Source organism: Neolamprologus multifasciatus, chromosome 18 (assembly GCF_963576455.1).
Source record: "Neolamprologus multifasciatus chromosome 18, fNeoMul1.2, whole genome shotgun sequence".
Taxonomy (NCBI): domain Eukaryota; kingdom Metazoa; phylum Chordata; class Actinopteri; order Cichliformes; family Cichlidae; genus Neolamprologus; species Neolamprologus multifasciatus.
The window spans coordinates 4,916,842-4,929,827 of NC_140456.1; the positions used below are offsets into that span (position 1 = coordinate 4,916,842).

At 39.1% G+C, this 12,986-nt stretch overlaps 1 protein-coding gene across 3 annotated transcripts in view; it reads left to right on the top strand.

Annotated features, from left to right (window-relative positions):
* The first annotated feature begins 4,196 nt into the window (after nucleotides 1-4,196).
* The window catches only part of LOC146497155 (uncharacterized), a 34,040-nt gene continuing 25,250 nt past the window's right edge, over nucleotides 4,197-12,986 (top strand). Inside the window, exons 1-3 of one of the 3 annotated variants that reach the window (XM_085140809.1) lie at nucleotides 4,197-7,760; nucleotides 10,439-10,648; nucleotides 11,127-11,378. In XM_085140809.1, coding sequence (XP_084996935.1) covers nucleotides 7,598-7,760; nucleotides 10,439-10,648; nucleotides 11,127-11,378 — 625 coding nt within the window. In that variant the 5' untranslated portion in view covers nucleotides 4,197-7,597. The remainder of the gene's footprint in view (nucleotides 7,761-10,438; nucleotides 10,649-11,126; nucleotides 11,379-12,986) is intronic. The other 2 variants (XM_085140807.1, XM_085140808.1) reach the window with 2 other exon arrangements.

Consider the following 12,986-nt stretch of genomic DNA (forward strand, 5'->3'; position numbering starts at 1 on the left):
CACAGGTCGAGGGGGTGGTGTGGCAGCAATTTTTCACACCAGTCTATTAATTAATGAAAGACCAAGACAGACTTTTAATTCATTTGAAAGCCTGATGCTTAGCATTGTCCACCCCAGCTGTGAAACTCAGAAACCAGTCTTACTTGTTATCATCTATCGTCCACCTGGGCCTTACACAGAGTTTCTGTCTGATTTCTCAGACTTTATATCTAATTTAGTTCTGAGCTCAGATAAAATAATTATTGTGGGTGATTTTAACATCCATGTAGATGCTAAAAATGACAGCCTCAACATGGCATTTAATCTGTTGTTAGACTCAATTGGTTTCTCTCAAAATGTAAAAGAACCCACCCACCACTTTAATCACACTCTAGATCTTGTTTTAACATATGGCATAGAAACTGAACATTTAACAGTGTTTCCTGAAAACCCTCTCCTGTCTGATCATTTCTTGATAACATTTACATTTACAATAATTGATTACGCAGCAGTGGAGAGTGGACTTTATCAAAGTAGATGTCTTTCTGAAAGCGCTGTAACTAAGTTTAAGAATATAATCCAGCCACTGTTATCATCGTCAATGCCCTGTACCAACACAGAGCAGAGCAGCTATCTGAACGCTACCCCAACAGAGGTCGATTATCTTGTTAATAATTTCACCTCCTCACTACGTACGACTCTGGATACTGTAGCTCCAGTGAAAACTAAGGTCTCTAATCAGAAGTACCTGACCCCGTGGTATAATTCTCAAACACGTACCCTAAAGCAGATGACTCGTAATCTGGAGAGGAAATGGCGTGTCACAAATTTAGAGGATCATCATTTAGCCTGGAGAAATAGTTTGTTGCTTTATAAGAAAGCCCTCCGCAAAGCCAGAACAGCTTACTACTCATCACTGATTGAAGAAAATAAGAACAACCCCAGGTTTCTCTTCAGCACTGTAGCCAGGCTGACAAAAAGTCAGAGCTCTGTTGAGCCAACCATCCCTTTAACGTTAACTAGTGATGACTTCATGAACTTCTTCACAAATAAAATTTTTATCATTAGAGAAAAAATTACCAATAATCATCCCACAGATGTAATATTATCTACAGCTACTCTTAGTTCCATTGATGTTAAGTTAGACTCTTTTTTTCCAATCGATCTTTCTGAGTTAACTTCAATAATTACTTCCTCCAAACCATCAACGTGTCTTTTAGACCCCATTCCTACAAAACTGCTCAAAGAAGTCCTGCCATTGATTAATTCTTCGATCTTATATATGATCAACCTATCTCTAATAATCGGCTATGTACCACAGGCCTTCAAGGTGGCTGCAGTTAAACCTTTACTCAAAAAGCCATCTCTAGACCCAGCAGTCTTAGCTAATTATAGGCCAATCTCCAACCTTCCTTTCATATCAAAAATCCTTGAAAGAGTAGTTGTCAAACAGCTAACAGATCATCTGCAGAGGAATGGTTTATTTGAAGAGTTTCAGTCAGGTTTCAGAGTTCATCACAGCACAGAAACAGCTTTATTGAAGGTTACAAATGATCTTCTTATGGCCTCTGACAGTGGACTCATCTCTGTGCTTGTCCTTGTCTTGCTGCAGCAAGAGTACTGACAGGGACTAGAAGGAGAGAGCATATTTCTCCTGTTTTGGCTTCCCTTCATTGGCTTCCTGTTAAATCCAGAATTGAATTCAAAATCCTGCTCCTCACATACAAGGTCTTAAATAATCAGGCCCCATCTTATCTTAATGACCTTGTAGTACCATATCACCCTATTAGAGCACTTCGCTCCCGCTCTGCAGGCCTACTTGTTGTTCCTAGAGTATTTAAAAGTAGAATGGGAGGGAGAGCCTTCAGTTTTCAGGCCCCTCTTCTGTGGAACCAGCTTCCAGTTTGGATTCAGGAGACAGACACTATCTCTACTTTTAAGATTAGGCTTAAAACCTTCCTTTTTGCTAAAGCATATAGTTAGGGCTGGACCAGGTGACCCTGAATCCTCCCTTAGTTATGCTGCAATAGATGTAGGCTGCCGGGGGATTCCCATGATGCATTGAGTTTTTCCTTTCCAGTCACCTTTCTCACTCACTATGTATTAACAGACCTCTCTGTATTGAATCGTATCTGTTATTAATCTCTGTCTCTCTTCCACAGCATGTCTTTATCCTGTCTTCCTTCTCTCACCCCAACCGGTCGCAGCAGATGGCCGCCCCTCCCTGAGCCTGGTTCTGCCGGAGGTTTCTTCCTGTTAAAAGGGAGTTTTTCCTTCCCACTGTCGCCAAAGTGCTTGCTCATAGGGGGTCATATGATTGTTGGGTTTTTCTCTGTATCTATGAAGCGCCTTGAGGCGACATTTGTTGTGATTTGGCGCTATATAAATAAAATTGAATTGAATTGAACTTATTTTAATTTAAGACATGTTTTATTTTAATTAAGTTTAAAACTTTTTTTATTTAATGTAAAATTATATTTTGTTTTAATTTACTTTCAAATTCTTCAGTTGCTGAAGGGGCTGCATAGTTTTCACAAATTGCATAGTTCAGAATAGCTATAATTGTACCAGATGGTTGCATTCAGTTAAGTTGGACTAGACTGTAATACAAACCGTTCAGTTTGTCAACAATAAAACTGACTGAAATGAGAGAAAGACTGAGTGTGAGACTTTGTTATTAGATAAAATGAATATTGATAAAGTTTACCTTTATGTACAGAATCTGAATATCGCAAAATATTTTGCAATAATATCGTATCGTGGGATGTATAGTGATTCCCACCTCTAGTAGGAACTGGCCAAAGATGCACGTGGTAATTATTTTATATGTATGAGTCACTTTGACGGCCCAAAGTTGACCTCAGCTGTAAACCACCTCAAGCATAATGCATCTTATGAACAAATTTCCCAGAGGAACCCACCCGAGGGATTAATAAAGTTTTATCTTATCTTATCTTATCTTATCTTATCTTATACATGTATGGATGTGTGGATATATGTGTATGCATATGTATGTATACATATATTTACATATTACACACTTACATATATTTAATATTTATGGATGTACGTGTATTCGTACACGTGTGTGTGCATCCAGGTGGAAAATAGCAGTGATACACCTCCTGCTTTCAGGCCTGCAGGTATCAGGCTTGTGATGTTTTACTATGTCTTATAGAGGACAGAAACTGTTTTTTGGAGTGGCACAAATAATTTTTGTGGAATCCTATTTGATGCAAAACACCTGATTGCTCTCTAAATAATTTAAAATGGTTTAAAAAAAATGGCTGTGGCATTGGCTGTATTTTTAGGTAAATAGTTGCATATAACTTTGTTGTTTGCAAAACTTGTGCATAAGTTTTTAAAACATACAATTTCTATTTGCATTCCAAGTTAAGAAAATTATTTGTTAAACATGTTTGTGGTTTTTACAGTAATAAAAATAACTTTTTCATACTCTGATTTTATGTGTTTTTTTGTCTGATTTTGAAACTGTGTTAATAAAGTATGTCAAAAGGAAAGGTAAAATCAAAATGCCATAAAAACAACAAAAAACATGGATCTTAAAAACAATAGAACTATATCTGTTGAATAATGATTCTGATTTTCACTATGACACTTGCTTTTCAGTTTAAGTCATGGACCTAAATGCGTCACCTTTTGTTTCCGTTATAAAGAAGAGACTCACACAATAACTGACACTAAGAATAGAAGTGACACAGAAGGAAGTTCAGCTGAACAAAGAAACCTTTTCTTGTTTGATCTGTTTGGATCTTCTAAAGCAGGGGTGTCAAACTCAAATACACAGTGGGCCAAAATTCAAAACTGGAACAAAGTCGCGGGCTAACATTAATATTTATTTATTTATTAATTAATAGATTTAAGAATGAATCTCTTCTTATGGACTCAAACAAGTTTTGCTGAAAAACTGAATATGGAACAAGCAAAGCTTAATACTAAACAATATATATATTTATCTGTATAATACCGGTAGGCCAGCTCTAATAATAATTTGGTATGGCTTCGCGGGCCAAATGTAATTAGGCTGCGGGCCAAATTTGGCCCGCGGGCCAGAGTTTGACACCTATGTTCTAAAGAATCCGGGGACTATTGTCTCTGGACACAGCTATTAATAGCTTTTAGGATGGAGAGGAGAAAAAGAAAATCTACCCTTGCCAACAAAGCATCTTTACTTTACTGCAGCTGTGATGAAAATAAAGCAACAGTTCAATTCAATTCAATTCAATTTTATTTATATAGCGCCAAATCACAACAAAAGTCGCCTCAAGGCGCTTCATAGATACAGAGAAAAACCCAACAATCATATGACCCTCTATGAGCAAGCACTTTGGCAACAGTGGGAAGGAAAAACTCCCTTTTAACAGGAAGAAACCTCCGGCAGAACCAGGCTCAGGGAGGGGCGGGGCCATCTGCTGCGACCGGTTGGGGAGAGAGAAGGAAGACAGGATAAAAGACATGCTGTGGAAGAGAGACAGAGGTTAATAACAGATATGATTCAATGCAGAGAGGTCTGTTAACACATAGTGAGTGAGAAAGGTGACTGGAAAGGAAAAACTCAATGCATCATGGGAATCCCCCGGCAGCCTACGTCTATTGCAGCATAACTAAGGGAGGATTCAGGGTCACCTGGTCCAGCCCTAACTATATGCTTTAGCAAAAAGGAAAGTTTTAAGCCTAATCTTAAAAGTAGAGATAGTGTCTGTCTCCTGAATCCAAACTGGAAGCTGGTTCCACAGAAGAGGGGCCTGAAAACTGAAGGCTCTCCCTCCCATTCTACTTTTAAATACTCTAGGAACAACAAGTAGGCCTGCAGAGCGAGAGCGAAGTGCTCTAATGGGGTGATATGGTACTACAAGGTCATTAAGATAAGATGGGGCCTGATTATTTAAGACCTTGTATGTGAGGAGCAGGATTTTGAATTCAATTCTGGATTTAACAGGAAGCCAATGAAGGGAAGCCAAAACAGGAGAAATCTGATCTCTCTTTCTAGTCCCTGTCAGGACTCTTGCTGCAGCATTTTGGATTAGCTGAAGGCTTTTCAGTGAGTTTTTTGGACATCCTGATAATAATGAATTACAGTAGTCCAGCCTGGATGTAATAAATGCATGAACTAGTTTTTCAGCGTCACTCTGAGACAGGATATTTCTAATTTTAGAGATGTTGCGCAAATGGAAGAACGCAGTCTTACATATTTGTTTAACATGTGCGTTGAAGGACATATCCTGGTCAAAAATGACTCCAAGGTTCCTCACAGTGTTACTGGAGGCCAAGGTAATGCCATCCAGAGTAAGAATCTGGTTAGATACCATATTTCTAAGCTTTTCAGGGCCGAGTACAATAACCTCAGTTTTATCTGAATTAAGAAGCAGAAAGTTAGTGGCCATCCAGGTCTTTATGTCTTTAAGACATTCCTGCAGCTTAACTAATTGGTGTGTGTTATCTGGCTTCATGGACAGATAGATCTGGGTGTCATCTGCATAGCAGTGAAAATGTATGCTATGTCTTCTAATGATGCTGCCTAAGGGAAGCATGTATAATGTAAACAGAATTGGTCCTAGCACTGAACCCTGTGGAACTCCATAATTAACCTCAGTGTGTGAAGAGGACTCTCCATTTACATGCACAAATTGGAGTCTATTAGATAGATATGATACAAACCACTGCAGCACAGTACCTGTAATACCTACAGCATGTTCTAATAGCTCTAATAGGATATTATGGTCGACAGTATCGAATGCTGCACTAAGGTCTAGCAGGACAAGCACAGAGATGAGTCCACTGTCAGAGGCCATAAGAAGATCATTTGTAACCTTCACTAAAGCTGTTTCTGTGCTGTGATGAACTCTGAAACCTGACTGAAACTCTTCAAATAAACCATTCCTCTGCAGATGATCTGTTAGCTGTTTGACAACTACTCTTTCAAGGATTTTTGATATGAAAGGAAGGTTGGAGATTGGCCTATAATTAGCTAAGACTGCTGGGTCTAGAGATGGCTTTTTGAGTAAAGGTTTAACTACAGCCAGCTTGAAGGCCTGTGGTACATAGCCGATTATTAGAGATAGGTTGATCATATTTAAGATCGAAGAATTAATTAATGGCAGGACTTCTTTGAGCAGTTTTGTAGGAATGGGGTCTAAAAGACACGTTGATGGTTTGGAGGAAGTAATTATTGAAGTTAACTCAGAAAGATCAATTGGAGAAAAAGAGTCTAACTTAACATCAATGGTACTAAGAGTAGCTGTAGATAATATTACATCTGTGGAATGAATATTGGTAATTTTTTCTCTAATGATAAAAATTTTATTTGTGAAGAAGTTCATGAAGTCATCACTAGTTAACGTTAAAGGGATGGTTGGCTCAAAAGAGCTCTGACTTTTTGTCAGCCTGGCTACAGTGCTGAAGAGAAACCTGGGGTTGTTCTTATTTTCTTCAATCAGTGATGAGTAGTAAGCTGTTCTGGCTTTGCGGAGGGCTTTCTTATAAAGCAACAAACTATTTCTCCAGGCTAAATGATGATCCTCTAAATTTGTGACACGCCATTTCCTCTCCAGCTTACGAGTCATCTGCTTTAGGCTACGTGTTTGAGAATTATACCATGGAGTCAGGTACTTCTGATTAGAGACCTTAGTTTTCACTGGAGCTACAGTATTCAGAGTTGTACGTAGTGAGGAGGTGAAATTATTAACAAGATAATCGACCTCTGTTGGGGTAGCATTCAGATAGCTGCTCTGCTCTGTGTTGGTACAGGGCATTGACGATGATAACAGTGGCTGGATTATATTCTTAAACTTAGTTACAGCGCTTTCAGAAAGACATCTACTTTGATAAAGTCTACTCTCCACTGCTGTGTAATCAATTATTGTAAATGTAAATGTTATCAGGAAATGATCAGACAGGAGAGGGTTTTCAGGAAACACTGTTAAATGTTCAGTTTCTATGCCATATGTTAAAACAAGATCTAGAGTGTGATTAAAGTGGTGGGTGGGTTCTTTTACATTTTGAGAGAAACCAATTGAGTCTAATAACAGATTAAATGCCATGTTGAGGCTGTCATTTTTAGCATCTACATGGATGTTAAAATCACCCACAATAATTATTTTATCTGAGCTCAGAACTAAATTAGATATAAAGTCTGAGAAATCAGACAGAAACTCTGTGTAAGGCCCAGGTGGACGATAGATGATAACAAGTAAGACTGGTTTCTGAGTTTCACAGCTGGGGTGGACAATGTTAAGCATCAGGCTTTCACAGTGTGAGTGTGAGGCATGTAAAGTGTTAAGCATGCTTTGATGGTCTGCAGTAAGACACCTTAAGCATAATGAATTGTCAGAGATGGGCATTACAGCTAATCCTCAACTTGAATAATTGGGAACGATAAATTCTTTATCCAGGTTTCTGCAAAGCTCCAGACTTTATGTCAGGAATTGATTTTTGTTGGACTGACCTGATGAGGGCAGTATTACGCCTTTGACACCTCCAGTCTACCGTAAGTACAACAGAAGAAGAATAGCGGCAATGGCGCCATTGAGAGATCCCGTCGCAATCCCGAGTTAAGTTTGAAGATGGTGGTTTGGCGGCTTCGGTTGTTGTTGCAATAATGTCTTCAATTCAGTATCTGAGAGAGTTTATCAAGGAGAGATTAACTACTGCTGCAGAAGAAATCTTCTCAGAGTTTGAAAAAACGATCGTCCGGTATGAGGAGGAGATTAGTCAGCTAAGACTGCTTGATATCAGACCCGGGATAAAGTCACACAATACAGGTGTGTAAACTTGTGGAGATGTGGAGGTTGCGGGATTCATGTGGGCATATGGACAATTCCCAAGGTGCTTTAGAGCAGCGGTCCCCAACTTTTTTTGCGCCACAGACCGGTTTATGCCCGACAATATTTTCACGGACCGGCCTTTAAGGTGTCGCGGATAAATACAACAAAATAAAACTAGTACCGGTACTGAAAGAAGAAAGAAGATTTATTCATAACACACGTGAAAAGACCCAGGAAAACCAAGTTAACGATAAAACGATAACAAAATAACGCTGAAAACCGATAAAAACCCTGAAAACCATACATTTCACACCTGAGCCTCAACTCTCGCTGCCCGGTACCAAACGACCGGTACCGGTCCGAGGCCCGGGGGTTGGGGACCGCTGCTTTAGAGGCATTTGGAACGTGTGGATAGAGGCTCTGGTGACTTAAACTCTAGTGACATGTAAAGTAATAGGGAACAGCTTTATTTAGTGACCAACGCAGTGTGTGGTCTTCATCAGCATCATTGCAAAATGTCAAATGGCTTGTGTTTAAATAAAAATCAGGAAACAGAAAAAGAAAACTCCAATTAGACCAATCACAGCTTCACAAATAAAGCAGTTGACCAATTATCATTTAACAAGTTGGTATTGGCAAATTGGTTAAGCCACAGCCCAAATAGGTTCTGGACTGAGCCACTACAGATTAAAAGGGGAGAAAAGATAAATGGCCTGTATTAGTATAGCGCTTTACTAGTCCCTAAGGACCCCAAAGTGCTTCACACATCCAGTCATCCACACATTCACACTGACAGAGGCGAGGCTGCCGGACACTTGCGCCACCGGGCCCTCTGGCCACCACCAGTAGGCAACGGGTGAAGTGTCTTGCCCAAGGACACAACGACAGAGACTGTTCAAGCCGGGGCTCGAACCGCCAACCTTCCAATTACAAGGCGACCTCCCAACTCTTGAGCTACGATCGCCCCAATGTAAAAAATCACTGCATGTCTTAATGTAATACATACTAAAAAAGTACACAGAAACCTGCAAACAAGTTAATATAAAAAATACAATACCTACAGGAACATTAAAAGGAAAATGAAGCTCTGACAAGCTTATCTGTTATGTTCTCTTACCTCTCTTAAGTTATCATTGGCAGTTCCTTAAAAATCCCTAATGATAAGCTTGGATCACTCTGAAGATTATACCAATGTTTTAAAATGATTTCTTTAATGTTCCTGGGTGTTTGTGTAAAAGTTGTCTAGAAGACAAGATTTAATTTATGTTTTGGAGGTTTCTTGATCTCTAAATAAAACTTCCTACTTTTTGAGTCAACCTTTTTTTTTTCTTATCGAGTCCTCTTCATAATTTCTTTCTTTAACTTTTTTCAACATCTCTTCTTTATTCTCATAGTATTGTTCTGGAATTTCACAGATATGTTTAAGGCTAATCAATTGGCTTACAGGTAAGCTTTTTTTGAGGTGGCTAGGATGGAAACTTCCATGACCCAGACCTAGTGCTAGATTTTTTTAAATTATACTCTGCAAAAACTTTCCCACAGTTACGGTAGAGTTATTTTAATCAGTGCAGCATTTTCTTTTGTTTTGCAATGTAATGTATTCCAGTAGGTTTGGGGGTACACAGAGGTGGACAGAGATTTCTCTTTTTTTACTTTTTACTTTTTTTACTTTTTTGTCAAGGAAGTTAATTTCTTTAGTGCTGCAATTAAGGGTAAAACATAAACTTGCAAAATGCCCATTTAAGGATTCTACAAACTCCAGTAATGAAGTAACTTGTACATAATCTATATACCATAATAAGTGGGAGGAAAGTGCTATTGTAGTAGTAATATAAAATTAGTTCTTTAGTTCTTCCAGGTGACCAAAAAATAGAAAGGCAAAACTGGGTACCAGAAATGTTGAGATATGGTATGCTGGGTGTTGGTACCACACTGGCTGGTCTGAGTGTTTCAGAAACTTCTAATCTGCTTAAATATTCCAGCACTAACATATGTATGATTTACAGAGAGTAATCCAAAAAAGAGAAAATATGCAGTGCCCTTAAAATGACAGTGAGTTTCCTGTACTCGGGTCTCCAGAGTCACCAGCTCTCAACCCAACAGTGCACCTTTGGAATGTAGTGGAATATGAAATTTGCATCATGGATGTGGAATTGACAGATATGCAGCAGCTGTGTGAAGCTCTCAGGTCAATATAGACCACAAATATCTGAGGAACGTTTCCATCACTTTCCTGAATCTCCACAAAGAATTAAATCAGCTGTGAGAACGAAAGGGGCTCCAATCCAGTACTAGCATTGTGTACCTAATAAAGTGACCAGTGAGTGTATATTTATTAGTAAAATGTTACAAGATTAGTATCAACAGCATACGTTAACTGCTTTGATGATCATATTCAGATCATGCTGCTGTTCATTTCTTTGTTTATTCACATTGTGTGATGATCACTGGCAGTCAAATCTAGGAATTAGACCCCAGACAGCTGTAAGGTTATCAACATCACCCAATGAACAAATGACTATGACTGAATGTTTCTGTGGCAACATCTGCAAGAATGCAAGAGCCCGTGAAACCATAAGCTAAATTCTCAATAGGTGACCACCTTTCATCCTTCTTGATCTTTCTTATCATCACATTAGTCACTATTTTCTTGTGTCTCTTTGTTGAACACAAAGGTCTGGATGATCAGCAGGTCTGTGACCAGGAGAGGAGTCTCAACCAGGAGGACCCAGAGCCTCCACAGACTAAAGAGGAACAGGAGGAAACCCGCAGCAGTGAGGAAGGAGAGCAGCTTGAACTGAAGCAGGAGGATGAAGGGATTAATGTCTGGACTGGAGAACAGCTGGATTTGTTGTGTAAACCTGGATTACGGCTGACCAGAATAGGTATGTGAATCTGTAATATACAGACTTCATAATACCGAAGTGAATATGACTTATATCAAAAGGCCAGGTGATGACATCACAAAGACACGTGCATTACTGCCTGGCATACTACCTTACTGAAGACATGTTTTCTGTTAGCACAGTAAAATAAAAACTGGGTTTAAAATCTTCTGTTTGTTTAAAAAAAAAACAACTAAATTTTCCACCATATAGATTTAAGTCATGTTGGCCCAGAACTGTATGCAGAATGTAGGAAAATGTTAAGACAATGAAAAATGTGGATCACTGGCCACATGGACCAAGTTGGAGTAGCGAGCTTTACGCCTCATAAATGATGACTTTCTGCATGTAAACAGAATTCTTTGCTGTTCACCGCATGAGAGAGAATATTTAAAACATTTGTGCACCTTAAATATCGCTCACATACCTGAGAGACCTGCTCACAGTGTAACTTCTTTCTTGTGTTGTGTCCATCAAGACCTCCCACAGCAACATGATTGTAAGGAAAATGAGGATCTGGATGACCCGCAGGTCTGTAGCCAGGAGAGGAACTCCAGTCTGGACCAGCAGGACACAGATCCTCCACAGATTAAAGAGGAACAGGAGGAAATCTCCACCAATCAGGAAGAAGACCAGCTTTCCCTGAAGCAGGAAACCAATGGCATCATCATCTGGACCGGGCAGGAGCTGGGCATCATGTGGAACCCTGAAGTAAAGTTGCACAGAATAGGTATGCAAAACCTTAATAGATAGATTCAGTTTTGTATTAAGAAATCTAATTCACGTTGGGTCCTAATCAGACCTCAGAGATATGTTATAGAGGCTAGGGCTGCCACAAATGATTATTTTGATAGTTGACTAGTCACCGATTATTTTTGCGATTAGCTGACTGATCAGATTATGCATCCATTGGACGTAAAATGTACGGCTTATTGCACCAGCATGCATCTGCTCATTAGCTTCCAGTTTGAAGTGTTTAAGGTAAGTCGTAACTAAAAATAAAGACAAGATGATAGTTTATTAAACTTTTAATGAAATTTGCAGATTGTAGCAGCAAACTGAAAGGCACACAAAATGTGTGTTGAGGTGTGCATATTGTTGGCTTGGTGAAAACATCGTCTATTGAAGACAACATATTTTTTTAAGCAGTACTGTAACATAATGTTTACAGCTATCAATATGAGTAAGTAGCTCACTGTTTACGCTAATGTTAGCAGCTAACTAGCCAATCACCTTACTGAGACGACTGAACCACTTCGTCGTCAGAAGCCACCACATGCTTCCTTTTCAGATGCTTGTGAATCACTGTCGTACTGCCATCGAAGGGCTGTTCCATTTTGGAGATTTTGCATTGGAAATTCTTCTCTTTTATTTTCTCAGAAGGCTCCCAGACTTAACGACAGCTGGCGTCCTTGTAGATGCATTGCTGCTTTCTTTTGTTTCAGTCCGTTATTACACTCTTAAATCCTACTTTTTCCTGCATCTTTCAGGATCTTACAAAGCTTCAAACGACGCTTTGCTATTAGATTAGTTGTTGACTTTTTTTTAAAGTCGACGTAATCGTGACTAGTTGAGTAATCGTGGCAGCCCCAATAGAGGCACATGAAAAATTTAAAGACCAACTGAAATAAGGAAACTGACTGATTCCAAAAGCCAAAATTTCTAGCTTCCCAGTGTTCCCCCTGGCAAGACTGTCCTATGTTGGTAAAAATTGTTATAAATGAGCCCAACAGAGAGGAAGACACCCTACAATGAGTTGAAACATCAGCTTGTAATTTATTCCTGCATATACATTTTTGTCATTCGTATTGTCACTTTGTTTGTCGGTCACGAATTGCAGTCGTCACTCCTTTGTTTGTGCTGCGCTCCTGCACCTGCAGGCGCACTTACAGTGAATATCAAATTTAATAACAGGAAGTTAACTAAACATGTAATTCTTTTCCTTCTTGTTTTTGGCCAATTGACAAAAGAACAGGTTATTTGCATGGCTGTGTTTTGTAAACACGGTGTTGTGAGTAGAAGAAACAGTCATGAATTTTGGCAAGTCCTAAGCCTAATCAGGGTCACCTGATCCAGCCATATCTGTATGCTTTATCAAAAAAGAAAGTTTTAAGCCTAATCTTAAAACTAGAGAGGGTATCTGTCTTCTGAATCCATACTGGCAGCTGTTTCCACAGAAGAGGGACCTGAGAGGTGAAGGTTCTACCTCCCATTCTCCCAACCAATCAGGCAATGGATAGTTAATCTAAAAAATACATAAATACTGTAGTGAGTGTCCTGTAAATTTTAAGTAAACTGTTAAATGTTTTCTGCACTTTAACTTTTAAATGACAACATT